General features: G+C 49.3%; 1 protein-coding gene across 2 annotated transcripts in view; it reads right to left on the reverse strand.

Moving 5' to 3' along the window:
* dennd1b (DENN/MADD domain containing 1B) overlaps window positions 1-17,691 on the reverse strand; it is a 107,381-nt gene that overhangs the window by 4,043 nt on the left and 85,647 nt on the right. For both annotated transcript variants that reach the window (XM_086162120.1, XM_086162119.1), the window contains 7 exons: window positions 13,053-13,143; window positions 11,256-11,296; window positions 10,530-10,565; window positions 10,143-10,199; window positions 8,598-8,687; window positions 1,793-1,875; window positions 395-617 (listed from right to left, as the gene is read on the reverse strand). In XM_086162120.1, coding sequence (XP_086018246.1) covers window positions 395-617; window positions 1,793-1,875; window positions 8,598-8,687; window positions 10,143-10,199; window positions 10,530-10,565; window positions 11,256-11,296; window positions 13,053-13,143 — 621 coding nt within the window. The remainder of the gene's footprint in view (window positions 1-394; window positions 618-1,792; window positions 1,876-8,597; window positions 8,688-10,142; window positions 10,200-10,529; window positions 10,566-11,255; window positions 11,297-13,052; window positions 13,144-17,691) is intronic.

Consider the following 17,691-nt stretch of genomic DNA (forward strand, 5'->3'; position numbering starts at 1 on the left):
TAATAATTACTATCATCATTATTATTTTCATTATTAAACCTTGCAGTTAGTGCTAGCCTAGCCTCTAGCTATATGGCCTTGGGTGTATTTTTGGTAATAATAATAATAATAATAATAATAATAATTGTTGTTATTATTAAAGCTTGCGTATTCTGCTGAGGGACATCCCATGCCGCACCTCTCAGTCCTCCCGCTGCTCCTGTCCTGTCTGCACTCTTGTCCCTTCATCAACGCTTGACAGCAGAGCAACTCCAGTGTTATTTCTCTTATGAATATTACAGCATTTTGGTATCATGTCAGCTATTAGCACTGTTAGCGCTGCGATGGAAAGCGTCATCGGACGACCTATCTGTTCAAAGCTTAATTTGCGATGCCACTTCAAAATGCTCCCTACCGGGGTCTGGTAGTCCAACTCTTCCATGGATCTGAAGAAGTCCAGGCTCTTGGCGGTGCTCAGCCGGCCCTGCTCCAGCGTGGTGGCGCTCAGCGAGTCCAGGATCTCCTCCAGCAGGTTCATCTGGCCCGAGCAGGAGGAGTTGATGTCCAGGTCCAGGGAGTTGGAGTCGTCGCTGTCCTCGGTGTAGGACGGGGCGTCTCCGCTGTCCTCCGATGAAATCCTGCGTTCGGACGTGTTCACGATGAGGTTTTAATCTCTGACTGACAAACGGACGCGGCAACATTTTCGCCGCCTGCTGACAAGGTCTTCTGAACCGCTGCTCTGCAGCCTTGGGTCCGGCCGACCCTCCGCTACGCCGCTGCCACTTGGCAGGCGGTCCGGGATGAGTCGACCCGGACGCTCACTTCTACGCGTGCAAATAAAAGGATTTTAACGAACCCTCTGGATCGAATTGGTCGTCTATTCTCGGCCTCGGTTTATGAAGATGAATCTTACAGCATCAACGTTATGGGATTCGTCCGTTCGTTGAGGCGGGAAGACATTCAATCGCGGTGGGACCTTGACTCACGAGCGCATCCGCGTGCAAATTTCCCCGAGATACGAGCCGTCGCTTGGTCGATTTTTTGCTTTTTGACGCGAGCCGAGACCCGAGCTGCGCCGGGAAGCCCGGAAAAATCGCGGGGAAACATGAGCGAGGCGTGCGTGCTTTTCGACTCGTCCGTGACGAGTCTTCCAGAACCAGTCGGGGATGATTTTATCATCCTGAAAAAGGGGACCGGCATTCACGCCGTTGCTCACTTAAATTTATCCATAAAGTGTCGCAAAGTGTGCAAGTTCCATTTAGCAATATATCATAGCATGACGCGTGTAGCAACTAAATGACGAAAGAGGAGCAAAAGCAAAACTTCCACAACCTCTTGAACCACCGCTGGTATCATTTTGGTGAATACACTTGATAAAACTTAAATTTCCTTTAATCATCTATTATTATTTTATGATAAAAATAATGCTATTTTTTGGAAGGCGCCCGACAGACAACATATGTTATTCATAAAGCACATTTTTTTAAATTTAAAAACCCTGGAACGGATTCATGTTAATTCATTTAAATCATTTTAATGGGGAAATTACACGAGAAAATTGAGCTCGGACGCGGAACGGCTTAAACTCGCAAGTCAAGGTACGACTGCGAGCGCGTGGCTGCGGGATGACTCCACTGGAGGGCAGTATTACCGCAAGGAAAAATAAAATGGAATCCGCTCGGAGAAGCATTTCTGATTATTAAACCGCTCTAAAAAAAATTTAAAAAAAAATCAAACCTCGGGTCAAATGACGTACAGACAGTCAGAAGACGGCCGGTGCGAAGCGGCTCCTCATTAGCCGAGGAGAACTTACTTGCTCGCGTTGTCCAGCTCGTCATCGTCCAGCCCGTAGCCGAGGTCCCGGGGGCCCGAACTCAAGGGGGCCTTGCTGAAGTTCTAGAGGGGGGTCGATGAAAACGGTCAGGAGACGACAATGAAAACAACACGCGTGTGGAGAGATGTGTGTGTTTGTGTGTGTGTCCATTAAACAGACACACTACGGTGCTTTTAATGGACCCCGAAGGGCGGAGACTCAATTAGTGGAGGTGAGCGGAGGGACGAGGATCTCCCGGGTCCCTGGGGGCTTTTCGTCAAACTCCAGGGTAACCCGAGGGGGTCTGGAGCAGAGGGAGGGGGTTCGGGGACGATAATCTGCATCTGGACGTTGAGTGCACGTCGGCGCGATGCGTTCGACGGCCACTGTGCGCCGCCGCGGTCGGGCCTGGCGGGTTTAACGGGCCACCTGTGTCCCGCGGTTTAACGGGCGGGTTCAAGAACCCGAGCGTCCCGGGGACCCGGGTCCCCCGGCCCCTCTGGCCCCTCTGGCCCCTCCCCAGAAGCCCCGGGCCACTTATTAACATGCCTCTCGCGCCGCCGCGCACACATGTGCCACGCTCGCCGCGTCCGCCGCCATTTGCGCCGCCTCTCGCTTTCTAATTGACTTTCTTTTCATTTGGGAGTCAATTTAAGAAAAAAGAAAAAGGATAAATGTCTGGTGGCTCCTCTGAGGCCCAGCAAAGACCCAGAACCTCCCCGCCGCTTGTTTTCAACAACAATCTGCTTTTCATTATTGACTTGCAGATGTTTTTTCGGGGGGGGGGGGGGGGGGGGAGGAAAGACATTGTTTTCAAAATTGCATGTAATTTCCTTTTAATATGTAAAGCTGATAGCCGGTTGATGTTCCAGTTCATTTTAACTACTTTCTTTCTGGGTTTTATTCAAATTCTTTCTCAAATATTAGGGAAGCGTTTTGAATTCGGGCCAAAAACAAGCGTTTTCCAATCACCGTTTCCGAAGGTTATCTTGAAATCGGGTTTTTCCCCACTCCGGCAATCCGGTCTTTAAAATCCCCACCGCTATCGGGCCGCTTCTTCAAAACGGGTGAAACCCAAAACTCGTCGGCAGGAGGTGAGGAACGTCTAACAATAAAAAAAAAAAAAGGTTGCAAAGAATAACTGGGGGCTGATGAAAGGATGGAAAGAAAAAAGGAAAAGGTGAGGATTCCTCAAAAGGCACAAAGAATGATAGGGATGGAGGGATGGAGGTGGAGGAGGCAGTTCTGGACTCGTGTCCCAATCCGGTCTTCATTAGCGGACGCAGTGCCAGCCAGACAGGCGGAATGTAACGTGTGGCTGGCATGGCCTCATTTAGGGTCTGTGCTCGGCCAGGAAAACACACACACACACACACACACACACACACACACACACACACACACACACACACACGCATAGCATTTTAAAAACACAAAGAGTTAAAGTGCCATTTCGTCCATAAAAGTCAGCGGAGGAGATGTGTGCAGTAGTCACTTAAGCCCCTCAGCCATTGGACTAAACAGGAACACATGTGGCGGCGCCTGTGATTGGCCGAGCCGCCGCCCCCTCCGCGGTGGCTCCGAGCTCTAATGAAAGAGATTTCCGAGGGGCTCCGGCCCGGGATCCCTAAACAGCATTTAATGGATTCCTGTGTCAGGGCAGTAAATCTGGAGGCCGGTCTGACACGGCAGCCGGCCACAGCGGGCCGTCGGAGCGGAGATGCACCTGTGAGGATGGCCTTTGAACGGAGGCACGCGCACACACACACACACACACACACACACACACACGTAAGCATGCACGCACGCACGACGGCGCTTCCACTTATCGAGGCATGTTCATTTGCGTAACAGCTCTATGATTTGAGAAACGGGGGCCCCCTCTCTCTACATTTAGGTGTTTATTAAAGCAAGGTGAACCCAAACGCGGGGCCCCGGGGCCCTCGGCCCTCTGATCTCCTTTACGGCTCCGGTGCGGCGGAGATGAAGTTCCACGGGGAGCAGTAAACGGACGACACCTCGCTTTGCGGCTTTATCAATTTGTCTTTCGCTCTCATCACCAGTGACCCTTCAAGACGGCGGCGGCGGCGGCGGCGGAGGAGGAGGAGGAGGAGGAGGAGGAGTTTGTTTACTGCACAACTGTGAGGTTTACGACACATTCGCCGGACGCTCCTTTTTTTTTTGTTTTTTTATGAAACAGAATTCGGATGGGAGAGTTCCCCCGTCCCCCGCTAGCAGACGGCGGACGGGCCCAGATTACCAGATTAGCTGTCAGCTAACAGCTGAAGCGCTGAAGTGAAAATGAAAAGGCGGTTCTCCCTCCGTCACGCCGCCGTCCGTGACGGGTTCACCTTTTTTTTTTTTTTTTTCCTTCTCCCCGTCGCAAAGAGCCGGTAGATCCGTGCGTCCATCCATTATCTACCGCTTATCCTGCACGAAGGGCGACGCTCTCTCGTTCATGCATTTGTGCAATTTTCCCGATAAACCCTGCATTTTTCCAGGCCCGCGCCGACACGTGCAAACGTCACGGCTCCGGTGGGAATCGAACCTTTGGTGGAAGCGCTGCGCCTCCAGAGTCGCGTCCTGAAAAGTAATAAATCAAGCCGTGTAATTTCAGCAGAAACGAGCCCGGATCGGTATTTTGGAGAAGGAAAAGTTGATTCTTAAACCGAGAATGCATTTTTTTTCAAGATCTGAGCGTCTCGCGGATTTGTTTTTTCTCTCCTCTGACCATTTCTTTATTATCATTTTGATGCAGTTTTGTACTTTTCGCCGCTTTGATCTGACTTTCACAGCGTTTGGCCGAAGAAGTAAAAGAATCCCCGCTCGCCTTCCGTCGAAGCTTCAGACGCGGAGGGGAAAAAAAACAAAATAACAAAACGACACGTTTCAGTCTTCAGAGCGGATTACAAGCGAGGGCCGTGTGTAAACACCACCAGATTCCCAGCTTAAACGCCGCGATACCCCGAGCCTCCTCGCGCAATTAGCAAAAGTATAAAACGTGACCGACGGCCCGGAAAGGAAAAAAATTCTCCGGATCCGATGGGAGAAATTGCGTTTCGGTCGTCCGATGGCTTCGAGAAACAAACTTTCCCTTCCTTTCCGCCTCCCTTCCCTGCATTAGCGGCCGATCCGGACTTCCGTCACGTGGCCAAACACGGGCGGACGGCCTCGCGCTATACATTTCATATGGTCTTCCTGGGTTCGGCACTGATCTCGCAGCTTGGCGGTGTTTGTGAAGAGACGTCGGCGAAATGCAAACAAACCTTCGGGGAGAGGCAGAGCCTTCTGCAGAAGTACGGCCAAGTCTGACTGTTTAAGAGCTGCCTCCCCACCACCACCACCAGGAAAAAAAAAAAAAAGAGGTGGGGAAAAAAAAAAAAACGTTGCGTTTGAGGCAAGAGCCACTGCTCATCTGTCCAACTGGCTGTTGCTGAAAGCCCACTTCCTTTCTGTTTAGAACCGGAGCCATGCGGAAGGAGAAAAATATGCATTATGCTCATTCCGTTTGACTCGACTCATCAAGTGAATAAAAAAAAGGAAAGAAGAAATCACCAGGTGTCTCTGCGCTGCAGTGCAGCCGCGAGGACAGCAGATGGCACTTTGGTTTCAGAGCCCGGGCGGGTCTGAAGTCAAGAGGAACCTCGGCTGAATCCACACGCCAAACGTGCACGGCCACAGCGCGGGGAGCGACGGTGCACGGAGGGTAAATTAAAAAAAAAACCAAGACAAATAGCATCTATTTATCGAATGATTAATTTCGTACCCGCCAGGTTGGAGGTATTTCAAATGTAGGATTTGCACGTACAATATGTACGGACAAATTTACATTTCCCTCTCCGCTGTGTTTGGAGCCAGGAGTTAAACAGATGCACCGTGTAAAGTCCACAATTTGCACTTGGACACAAAATCCGATTCTATCAGGCGGTAGAGTTGCCGTGCAAACAGCCGCTGACTTAAAACACCTCAGTTTGCTTTTCCGGATGAAACCCGTGCAGATGTGCGTTTTATCATTCTGCAGTTTTTGGGCTGGATGGATTGTCCGAGTAGCGACTGCGCGCGTCTCGGCAGGCGGACACGCAAACAAACGTAGTCCCATAAATATCCCTGTGACTCCATCCCTGTATTGTACATCTGTGTCAGCCGCCCTCCGCCCCTCGGCCCGGCGGAGCAGCCTGGCACATCTCCCGCTTCACCTGAGGAGGCCGGAGCCCGAGGCTGAGCCCGGCCGCAAGCCTGCTGGCTGTCATTGTCTATTACGCCGTCCCGACCGCCGCCGCCGCCGCCGCCGCCCTTCCCTGCTCTCTTTGCAGCTGTCATTCCGCAGCTCCAACCTGAGGCGAGCTGCTAAATGCAGCCACGGGTGGAGACGTGTTCGGCGCGCTGGCGGAGACCCCGTGTATCCAAAGTTACCGCGGCATCCACACGGACGCCGGCTAAATATAGGAGATTCAGACACACGTGGCGCTCGCACGTAGAAGCCACGGCGGCAGCTTCGGACAAGAAGTCCGGCTCGGCCTCGCGTTCTGACCAACCCGAGGATGCCTCCGACATGCCTTATCGACGCGCTCGTCAAACACTACTGGTCGCACGCAGGGGGGAAATATGAAATACGTGCGTCTCGGACGGCGGCGCTCGCGACCCCTGCGCTCGCGGGACGATCCAACGGATTCTGCATTTGATTAATGCCATTATTTCCCCGAGACGAATGGAAAAAGGAGCTCCGCCTGGACGGCGCGGCCGGACAGAGGGGTCATCCGAGGGCGATGACGGATAAAAACGCATCCGGCTGTTTTTCTTTCAACGTCGATAACGGGGAGCGCGGTTTCGGAGACGGCAAACAAAAAAAAAAAAGGGTGGTCGCTTCCCCCAGCAGGTGGAGGCCAGGCCTCCTGGACGTGACGATCCAAACGACCAGTTTGCCTTCACCTCTTGCTTTATTTTCTTTTTTTAAACCCATTGTTCTCTCCCGTAGATTCACCTTGGAAGAATAGGAAGATCCACTTCTCATTACAGCTATATGGGATAATATCTACACGCCTGCCGGGCTGATTAGCGGATTTGGGACTGGGATGTTTTCCAAAGAAGTGAAGAAGGAGCGGCGGGCCGGCCAAGGCCGCGCCAGCCCGCGTGTGGGCAGGTACGCGGCTGAAAGGTATGTTTCCGTGTTTTTTCATTATACTTAACCTTTACTTAACCGGGTTAGTCCCGTCGGGATCAATTTCTCCGTCCGTGAACACCTGGTCCGAGGCGGTTGCGGAGGGGAGGGGCGCGAGAACAATGGTATCGAGATTTCATCCGCAGAAATCTCATCTCCAGGAAAAGAAAGCAGATACTGTGTGTGTGTGTGTGTGTGTGTGTGTGTGTGTGGGGAGTGGGGGTTAGAGATAGCACGGTTCAGGAAGCCTGGCCTTTTCTCCTCTGAACATGAATCTGGTTGTGATTTCACATCATGCAGAACTGAAACCAGTGGAAAACATTAAACACAACAAGAAATAAAGTGGTAACATTTAAGAGGGTCAAAATAAAAACATGGGATGAGCCTTTGGAGAAAAAACAAAAAACAAAAAACAAAGCGCCGGATCGCTGTTCGAACGGTCCGAGGACACACACGTGTGTGTGACGACAACCAGAGGACCGAGCGCAAACAAAAAACAACATCAGCGCCGGCGCGTCCCTCCTCCGCTGGTCTCCGGGGACCCGTTACCGCGGGAACGAGAGGGCCTGAGCCGCGTGGACAGGGGTGTGAGAGCACGTACAACCTGAATATGAAGCGCCCGCGCACACACACACACACACACACAGACTGCTGTCAGCTGTCTGCGTGTGTGTTGGTCTGTCTATTTGCGTGAGTTAGCCGGTGGCCGAGGAGGCCTTTCAAAAAGTCCTAATTGCCGTTCCTCTCCCTCAGCCGTCACACCTTCCCCTGCACATCCCAGCTTCATCGCACAAACACACACACACACACACACACACAGGAAACACAACGCTAATTAGAGACGGCGCAACCTCCCCTGATCACACTCACATGACGGCGACCAAAATGTCAGTGTGTGCGTGCAGACGTGTTTAATTCATTTATATATCTTTTTTCCTGCGTGTTGATTTTGTGCCAAACACATGTGTGTCTGCCACGTTGTTGCAGAAAAAGACTTATTGGGTGAAAACAAGGCTGCACGTACGCTTTTACCGGACGCACGTCCGCCGTCTGAATTTCTAGAATCCGAAAGGTAAGAAATTAAGAAATGCGAGAAGATTTTACGTTTAAGGCTTCGTCTCTCCGCCGCTGACGGACCCCCTTGATGAATGCGTTTTTTTTTTTTTCCCGAGCGTGCACGAAGCGGCCTCCGCGCACAACAAAGCCGAAGACCCGGCGCACAAGCAGATTTTTCAGAGGAAATGCTGACCGGCAGACGAGGCGCTCCGACCGTCCGTGCCGTCTCAGAGAGAAAGCACTGAACGTACAACGCCAGCGCCTTGAAAGAAAAAGAAAAATGCTTATCGTTACATTCGGCGGCCTGACAAAGTGATGCACTTCCAAGCGCTGGGACGAGAGAGAGAGAGAGAGAGAGAGAGACTGAGGAGGAGAGGAAGAAGAAGAGGAGGAGGAGGAGGAGGAGGAGGAGGAGGGGAGATTAGAGAGGAAGAGGGAGAGAGAGATGGTGGAAAATGGAGGAGAGAAAAAGAAAGTGGACAAAAAGAGTGGAGTCGCTGCATCCACGCTGCTCAGTGCAGCTGGAGGCATTTGTTCTGCGCGTATGTGTGTGTGTGTGTGTGTGTGTGTGTGTGTGTGTGTGTGTCATACCCGTCTCATCTTCTGCAGTCTCCTTGGAGAGAGGCTCTTGGTGCTGGTGGGAGACCCGGCGCAGACCGGCATCCCCTCCTCTTCCTCGTCCTGAGTGGGAGGAAGCGGCAGCAGAAAACCGGGACGTTCAGTGTTTCACATCCAACTCCCAGCGACGCCACCACGAGCGTTCGGAAAAGCGGTCGGTGATTCCGAGCCGCGATGACGAACGAAATTAACGAACCGTTAATTTTTCGACCCCCCGCGCCCTGATTTTATGGGCCGGATGGCGCATCGATTGGTTAGCATTTAAAAACGTAAACAGCCGCGGGCCGAGAAACACGAGGTTTTCGTGAGTCGGTTTTCTTTCCTCCAAAACGTTTGGATTTTTCCAATCGATTCTGTTCCAAACCATCGATGAATACATAAGAAATAACTAAAACACTCAAAATGGTCCGACACTCCCCTCCGACCATGCGGACCGATCCACTGGTCAGGAAACGCTAAAGGACGGAAGTATGACAACGAATGGTCGACCGATAAGAGAGTTAAGATCCGGTTAAAGATCCGCGCCCTCATCAGGGAGGATTTCAAGTAATCTTGACGATTAGACAAAAACAAATAAAGCGGGCCTGTGATTGATGCAGATGATGTCCTGGATTGACCGGCTCGTTGCTCTCGCCCGCTGTTTCCTAAACCTTTTTTCAGGCCATAATATTAAATCTTCCAGTCAGAAAAAACAGAAATTCAGATTTGACTTGCAGAAATCTCGTTTGAATCATAATCATTTTATAACTTAAGGGTTAATCCCGTAATCAAGATGTTTTCTTTCCCGGTCGGCCCCGAAAAAGGTTTGTTTAAATCCGCTCTGTGAAGTCGGTGAGCCGATAAAGTTTTCATCCTCCCGTCTTTGTCCTAATAATCGAGTCGGCAACCTGCCGCGGGTTTCAGACGTCAGCAGCCGCAAACAGCGTTCGTTGCGAGCGCCTCCCGGAACAAACTTTTCATTTATTCGTGTCTCTAAAAGCAAAGAGGCGCGTTCTGAGGGGGGAAAAAAAAAAAAAAAAAAAAAAAAAAAGTTGATTGAAACGGATTTTAGCGCCTCCGTTCGTGACTCCGGCGTGTTTGCATGTCGGAACACGGCACACCCGGCTCGTTCTTCTTCTTCGCCGCCGCCGCCGCTCGCTCTCTCTCTCCTCGCTCAATTTCCCACTGACAGATCAAACTGCTATTGCCTTATCAAATCCATCAGGCTTATGGAAACATACACCTCGTTACATTAGCTTTGAGGAAATCACAGACTCACTGATGAAATATGCAGACAATAAAAGGGAGAGAGGGGCTCGGATGACATGACAGGCCGTAGCCAGAGGGGCGTTGGTTAAAAATGTACAGCCCTGAACAAAGCGCTAAGCAGGCTTCAACAGTCATTAAAGGCCTCTGTGTCAGAATCACACACTCCATGTAAAGCAGTCTTCTTGTCTGTTTCTATGAGGTGTGTGTGTGTGTGTGTGTGTGTGAGCAGGTGAGTCGGGTTGGCGTGGGGTGAAGGTTGGCGTCGCTCACCCGAGCTTTAAGCCGGCCCTTAATGTCCCGGATGCCCCTCTTGGCGTGACTCTTGGCCTGGGGAGGGGGGGGAGAAAAAAAAAAAAAGAAATGAAAAAAAAATGATTAGTGGAAAACGCGGCGAGTTAACATTCTGCACGGGTTCCCGTGTAACGCCAAGAACCGCTTTGATCCCCGTGGCGGAAAAAAAACACAGACAAAAGGCGGGATGAGAGAGGCCTGCATGCTAAGAGGAGGCAACGGCATGAAAGAGCGCGCCGACCGCCCAGCGCACGTCTCCTCAAATATCACGCACCGTTCCCCCGCTTCCTCCGCGTCTCATTAGCTCTTGCTAATTCGAATTTATAAAAACAGGCGCCGGCGAGTCGCTTTGGACCTTTGTCGTACCTTTGTCACCGCCGTGTTGATGAGCGCGCCGCCTCGCTGTGACGACACAGAAACACAAAGTTAGTCGTGAAAGCGAACGGGTTACAAAAGCGGGTTCGACCGGGAAAATGATGGGAGATCCCCGGTCGGGACGCCGGCGATGGGGCAGCGGCGCCGGATCGATTTCTCCTCGGAGGTCCGACGACGTCTCTTCCCCGCTCGGTCTTTAGCGTGAGCGCGAAGCTCCGGCTAAACAGAGTCGTCGGAGAAGTCGACGGAGGGAGAGGAAGAGGATGAAGAGGAGGAGGAGGAGGAAGAGGAGAGGGCCGAGGTGAAGGCCCCTCTTATAGATCCCTGTCAGTCAGGAAATGTGAACTTTAACAAACCTTTGAAGAGCACTCTAGAGAACTAATTCAGCCTTAGCTGACGGCGGGGGGGAGAGCAGGAGGGCGAGCGAGAGGGTCGGAGAAAGGGGGGGTCGTGACAGAGATGAAAAGAGTGAGAGATGGAGGGAGGGAAGGGGTAAAGAGAGGCGGGCGGGAGGGAGGGAGGGAGGATGTATGTTCCCGGGTCGGTTTAACGGCGTTACGCCCGTGTTTGCTGCCAGATCAACATGTCATGTCGGAGGACGTCCTGTCACGTCCGATCGCTCCGCGTCCTGCCGCCCGTCCACAAACCTCCTCCTCACACATTTCATCAAATACAATGAATTACGGGAAACGTTAAAAAACAAAACGGTGAGAATACCTTGACCGTGTGCATCCATTGCTGGTAAGACCTTGAGTTACCTGAGAGGATGGACGGAGACAGGAAGCATGAATTAGGCATTTTGGAGTCAATAGCATGAAAAAGAAAAAGAAAGCAGAGGACATCTATGACCAGACGCTGACACGAGGAAGGAGAAGTCCTGTCGTGAAAAGTCTAAGACCATTAAGAAGGTAATACAGCGATCCCTCGCTAGAACGCCGTTTACTTTTCACGGTTTCGCTACTTCACGGATTTGCACGGTGCATTGTGTTCTGCATTCTGATTGGCTAAAAAGTCACTCCGCTTCTTCTCTACCTGCGCGTCAATAACGTCGCAGTTTAATATGTACACGTACGTAAAACAGCTTGACAAATTTACATGACGTACGTGCAAATTCTCTCGCCATTTCCAGTTTCTCTAAAAGCCATCATGTTGACAAAACACTCTGAAGCCACAAAAGGGCCCAAAAGGCAGCGGAAGATGCTATCTATGGCAGATAAAGTTAAACTTCTGGACATGCTAAGGGGCGCTAAAAGCTATGCGGCTGTAGGTCGGCGTTACGGAATAACGAAATACACCTGAGTCACTATTTGTCCGACTGTACTTTGAATTTTAGTCATAATCATTTTTAATTTTCTCCCGTTTAATCCCGTTACTCCGGTCACGGTGGGCGGAGCTAATCTCCGCCATTTGAAGCCTTCTGTTCACATTGATGATTAAAATTATTATTTGACAGCACAGTACAGAAGTTATTTGTTGAAAAAAACGTTTCTAAAGTACAGTACTTTTATTTGTGAAACAAATGATTGAGCCTGTAAAATGGTTTGTTCTTTCTTTTCAATGTATAATAGAGTATCTAATTGTATAATAATTGTAAAAAAATAAAATAAAGGTTTCTACTTCACGGATTTGCCTATCACGGGTTCTTTTTGGAACGTAACCCCTGCTAAAAACAAGGGTTTACTGTCATTCAAAAGCAAAGCACAATTTCATTGCAGGAGTTTTCCATCCCTTGCGATTCTATTTGCTTTCCCTTTAATTTCGCATTATTATGGTAATTGGTTGTGTGACAAATCGACTTTTTTAAAATCTCTTTTTTTGGTCGAAGCAAAGTGAAACGTAAAGGCGGCGTCCCGGTGAAGAAAGCCGGAGGAGCGGCCGCAGAGTGCCAACACACTCCTCCTGGACGTTTTTCATTTTTTCGTCACAACTACAAGACAAACGCGAGGCGTCGGGGTCAAAACTCCGCGTGGCGCCACGTTGGTTTTTCTCCGACGTCCGACCCGATCGGGACGATGAACCTCTCGGTCACGTCGGCATCGATCCTGCGCGACAGCAATTTGCGCCTATCGGTTATGCTAAACCTCCAGGTTCGCTCGGAAAAGGCGACGGTCACGTCCGACCCCGGGCGTGACCTCGGAGCAAACACGAAGCAGAGGAGCGGGAACGTCGTAATGCAAAGAACGGAACACAGCAAAAGAAAATACAACGCTCCATTAATCGTCCAAATGTTGGGATCATTTCAATTTCAACCAGAGCGGAACGTGGACGGCCGGGTCGTCAAATGATTGGAAAATGTAGAGCGCGTTCATGTACGCGGATCGATATTTTGGATTTGAAATCTTCCGTCGTGACCATTTTAGCTGTTATCCGACCGATCGGAGGCTCCGAACGGCGTCTATTTTTAAACCCGTAGGCTCCGATCGGCGTCTCGGACGATGGCTTCTGCCCGCCGCGCGAAACGCCAGAGGAAAATCCAATGTGACTGACTTGACGGACGGGTCTGGCACTACTCACTTCCACAGAAGCCCCCCTCTGTGATCTCTTCTTCAAACACGTCGGTGAAGCCGCGGCCTGCGTTCAATTTGGCCAGCCGTCCGTCGATGAACTGCAAACATAAATCACAACTTATTAAGGCGGGGGTGGCCGGGGTTGGGCTCACACTGACGCGGATTCAAACAGTCAACGGCGGGGTGTTATTAATCCCGACTGACGGGAACTACATCCCCAGATTAGGCCGCTTGCAGGTAATAGGGATTTGGTAATGTGGAGCAGCTGAGGGATCGGGGCACGTCGTCTGAGACCCGAGGAAGTTTCATTTCCTCCCTTTGTAGCACATAAAAACTTGGTCTCATAAATATGGAGCCGCCGACAGCCACGCAAAAACCCATGCAAATCTGTTGTGCAGGTAAACACACACACACACACACACACACACTGACTCATGCATTCTTTGGCATTTGCAATAACCTCAATAAAAATAACAGCATTCTTCGAACATTGAAACACGACGTGCTACAACCAGCGCGGAAGGACGGCCGAGATAAAAAGAAGAAAGGGGGGGAAAAAAAAAAAACCAAATTATGTCATTAACACCGCAGTCGCAGAACACATCAAAAGGTTTTTTTATTTCCTTGTTTTCCATTACAAGAATTTTAAATCTCAGCCTCGCTGAGCCGTCAGACTGCTCTGGGATGGTACACACTATCCAAATATTCAACCTCAAATAGAAAAATGTAAATTGCATATGTTGCAATACCCAAGCCAGGTTTGTCTCCTCTCTCATCACACATAACAAGAGAAAATATCTACACGGCAATAAAAAAACATAAAAACATTCACGGGAATGCGGGAATACGATATTGTTCATTTTTACGGCGACCGAAACCCCCGCCGTAGGATTTAAAAAGAAAAAAAAGAGAAAGCTCTTCGGGGTCTATTCCTGTAAAGGGCAGGGGGGGAAGAAAATGTCAAATAAAACTGAAAAGCATATGGGTTAGAAGGCGGTACTAAACATCAACACTTTCTGTTTGTACTCTTAAGAGCAACAGCGGATCGTACATAATCCTTTGGAGTAAAAATACTTGACGGCAACGTGATGTTTTCTAGCCGCGACAGTCATTCTCTCACCTCTCTCCGGCGAAACAACAGCCGGGCTTGTCTTAAAAAGCGTCCGTCCCCGAGGGGACGCCCCGCTAACTAGCCGGCGGCGCGGCCGCCCGCTCCTCCGGTCAGGGGGGGCGGCGGACTCGTCATTAGATCATTTTAATGAGAGGTGAGTCTGCAGGTTCCAGCCGCGGCGCTCAGACTCGGCCGGCCCAATTAGTGCACACAATCAACCCAAATCATCACTTAGCCAAAGTTGTCTACTTCACCCCCACCTCCTCCCCGAACAAAGCAACACACACACACACACACACACACACAGGACCTTAATTAGACATTTTGCAACACTGACAGGCGGTGATCACCCCACTTGCACAAGCAAGGTTTGTTTTTGCAGAGGCAATGAGTACACACACACACACACACACACACACACACACAAACTGTTATAAAAGAGATCATATCTAGGACACATTCAGGTTAACCATATGTTTGTGAGTCATGGGACTGGGGAAGGGAGGAGCCCCCAAATGTTTTAGTCCATGCAGAAGAGATTAAGGCGCGCCGAGTTCCTCGGTTGTCGTTTAGTTTCCCGTCGTCGGCCGAAGCTGCAGACAGTCGACCGGGGGGGCGGAGGGGTAGAAGCCCATCCCGTTTGGCTACCAGCACGCCGACTCGCTCGCTAAGTCATTCTCTCGCAGCTCGGTCGCGACGTCTGGAGATTTATTACCTCTTCCGAGGAGGTGAAGGGATGACGCAAAACCTACCGGGCCCGTTTTCACAACACTTGGTGGAGCCGTTTAGCCGAGATCAAGGAAGGCGTTGGGCTCAGGCCGTGTGACCAAGCCAAAAAGAGAGTAAGAAAGAAAGAAACACCTTTCTTTATATGCTGAGCTGAGCTCAGCTTAGGTGAGCTCTGCAGAGTGCATTTCTGGGCTTAATTTACACATATATGATGCGTAACGATTTTATTTGCAGAATTTGGCCCCGGAGTCCCACCTTTGCAAGATGTAGTGGAAAGTTAGAAGAGCTGGGGATGTTTGAACGCTTAATTTGGGTTCGGAGCTCCAGCCAGCAACTTTCTCCCCGCGAGCAGAGCGACGGGACACGGCGGTCAATCAAACGTTTACAAAAAAAAAAAAAAAAAGAAGTAAACATCGAGAAAAAAGTACCCCGGTAAAGCAATTAGGCCAAAAATAATATTAGAATACCATTAATTCAAGCTAAAAATCAAATATTTCCTTCGTTTCTGGCCTTCCTGACAGGAAGTGTGCACACGACGCATCTGAAAACACCTCACGATGAGCGTCGCTACTCTCTAGATATGAAGGTGAAGATGACGGTGGATTGACGGGGTTCATATTGTCAACAGAAGCTCCTGCGACGAATGACCCCTCTGGAGCCTCCACGGTAACGCCTGTGTGTGTGTGTGCGTGTGTGTGTGTGTTTATGCATGTGCTACTTCACACCAAAAGAGTGTGAGAGTGCGAAAAACTCAGGAGTGTATAAAGCGATCGAAACTGGAAAGATATACCGTGCACATCGACGGGAAGTGAGTTAGACGCGCTCATCCTGAATGCAACTGGTGCTTGTTTACGTCGCGCAGGCTTACTTATCAAAACAGCTCGTAAAAACTAAATTGTGGCAATGAAAACTTTAATAAAAGGCTCTGACGTTTATAAGCGGGTCGGTTTCACGCGGCACGACAATGCACCCAATGTACGCTCTGTAATTTGGCTTCCCTAGTATTATTAATCTCTCGCAGGATGTGCATCATCAACTCCGTGCTGTTTCCTGTCAGAGCTGGAATTACTTTTCATCCACCGCGTGGCGAGAGAGCGGCTTTCCAGGGAAAGACGACACGATCGCGACAAAAAGTGCCCGCAGAAAAGCAATTTCCTGCCGAGGTGGTAACACCTCAAATACAGGTAACGCCTTAATATTATGCATATGTGCTGCGCGTTGCGGTCTCGCCGTTCCAATATGGTTTGAATTTGGCTCCTATTCTGCCGAGCGGTGCCAACGCCGGGCTCGCTGGGAAAAAATTCCACACCTTGGCCGTCGCTCGCAACGGAATTAATGATACACATCAATGACATATTGTTCGGGGCCGCTTTCGGACGCCTGATGAAATGAGCGGTTCGAACTGTTTGTCGAAAATAACAGGCGGATTAAATCGTCCGGTGCTTTGTGCTTAAAGCTTCTCGAGTCGGTGCGAACGTGCACGAGTAAAATAGACAAGCAGACGCAAATCAACCGTTTTCTTTTTATATCGTCCCCCACCTTTACCACCCAAAGAGCCATTTGAACCAAAGTAAAGAAAACACCAGGAGCCGCACAACCCTTTTCAAATTTAAAATGAACACGGCATATAAAATTATTTTGCCTTCATGCTATCTAGAAACAAAATATATGTTGCATTTTTTTTTTTAAATCAATGAATAACTACAGAGAAAATGAAATGCAACAAAACATTTTGAACTGTGAAAAAAGGCGTTGGGTTGAAGGTCACTTTTAAGCAAAATACTCAACGTCTATTGGATTCCTTCTTGTATTTATGAAAAAAAAAAAAAAAAGCCAAACTTAAATGAGCCAAAAATGCCGTCGTGTGTGTGTGTGTGTGTGTGTGTGTGTGTGTGTATATGTGCTCATGCAGAGTATATGCTCATGCAGAGCAACAAAAATATCTCAACAGGTTTTATTTAGATGTTACAAGATGGCCATGATCTTCAAATTTAGAGATCCATTTTAAAAATGCACCAACCAAAATAAGGCTTGCCGACCCGTGTCCTTTTGCAATGAACAACAAAAAACATTTGTACAAATCAATCTATTAAAGGAAGCACTCATTCATTCATTCTTTCACCATCTCCACTGCTAACCCTGCATCGGGCTGCAGAAGGCGACCCGGCAGTCACTAGAGTTGCGGTTCACCCTGGACTCGTCCATCACAGGGTCACCTTCTCACCTCCATGTCATATAAACATGCATCCTCTCATTCAGAAATCTGTCATATCTAGGGGCTCCTTCATGTTTTTGCACGGCGGGAAGAAACACGGAAATCTTTCCCACCTTTCCCGCCATAAGCCTGTACAATAACTCACTCTAATCCAAGTGCGGGCAACTATTCTGGCCTTTCTTATTTAATTTTTATGCGCGGGCCAACAAAGCACCATGTGAATTGAACAAAATGAAAATTGCAATTGAAATATTTACATTTTTTTGGCATTTTATTTCAACTTTAAAAATGATTAATGATCACATAAATGTACGAAAATTATTTTGGATGTCATCATCCATACAAAATTTAAACCGAATGAAAAAATGAGTAGTTTCTAAATTCAATGTGGATTGAAAATATTTAAAACATTCAAAGAAAATGATTTGGTGGGACGGATAAAAAAGCAAAACAGGCTGGATGTAAAATGCTCTTATTAGTTACTTGTACACTGAATACTGTATAGTGTACAAAAACTCACTCTAATCCAAGTGCGGGCAACTATTTTGGCCTTTCCTATTTAATTTTTATGCGCGGGCCAACAAAGCACCA

The sequence above is a fragment of the Fistularia commersonii genome, chromosome 16 (assembly GCF_037954325.1).
Source record: "Fistularia commersonii isolate RoL2024-O1a breed Wild chromosome 16, RoL_Fcom_v1.0, whole genome shotgun sequence".
Classification (NCBI taxonomy): domain Eukaryota; kingdom Metazoa; phylum Chordata; class Actinopteri; order Syngnathiformes; family Fistulariidae; genus Fistularia; species Fistularia commersonii.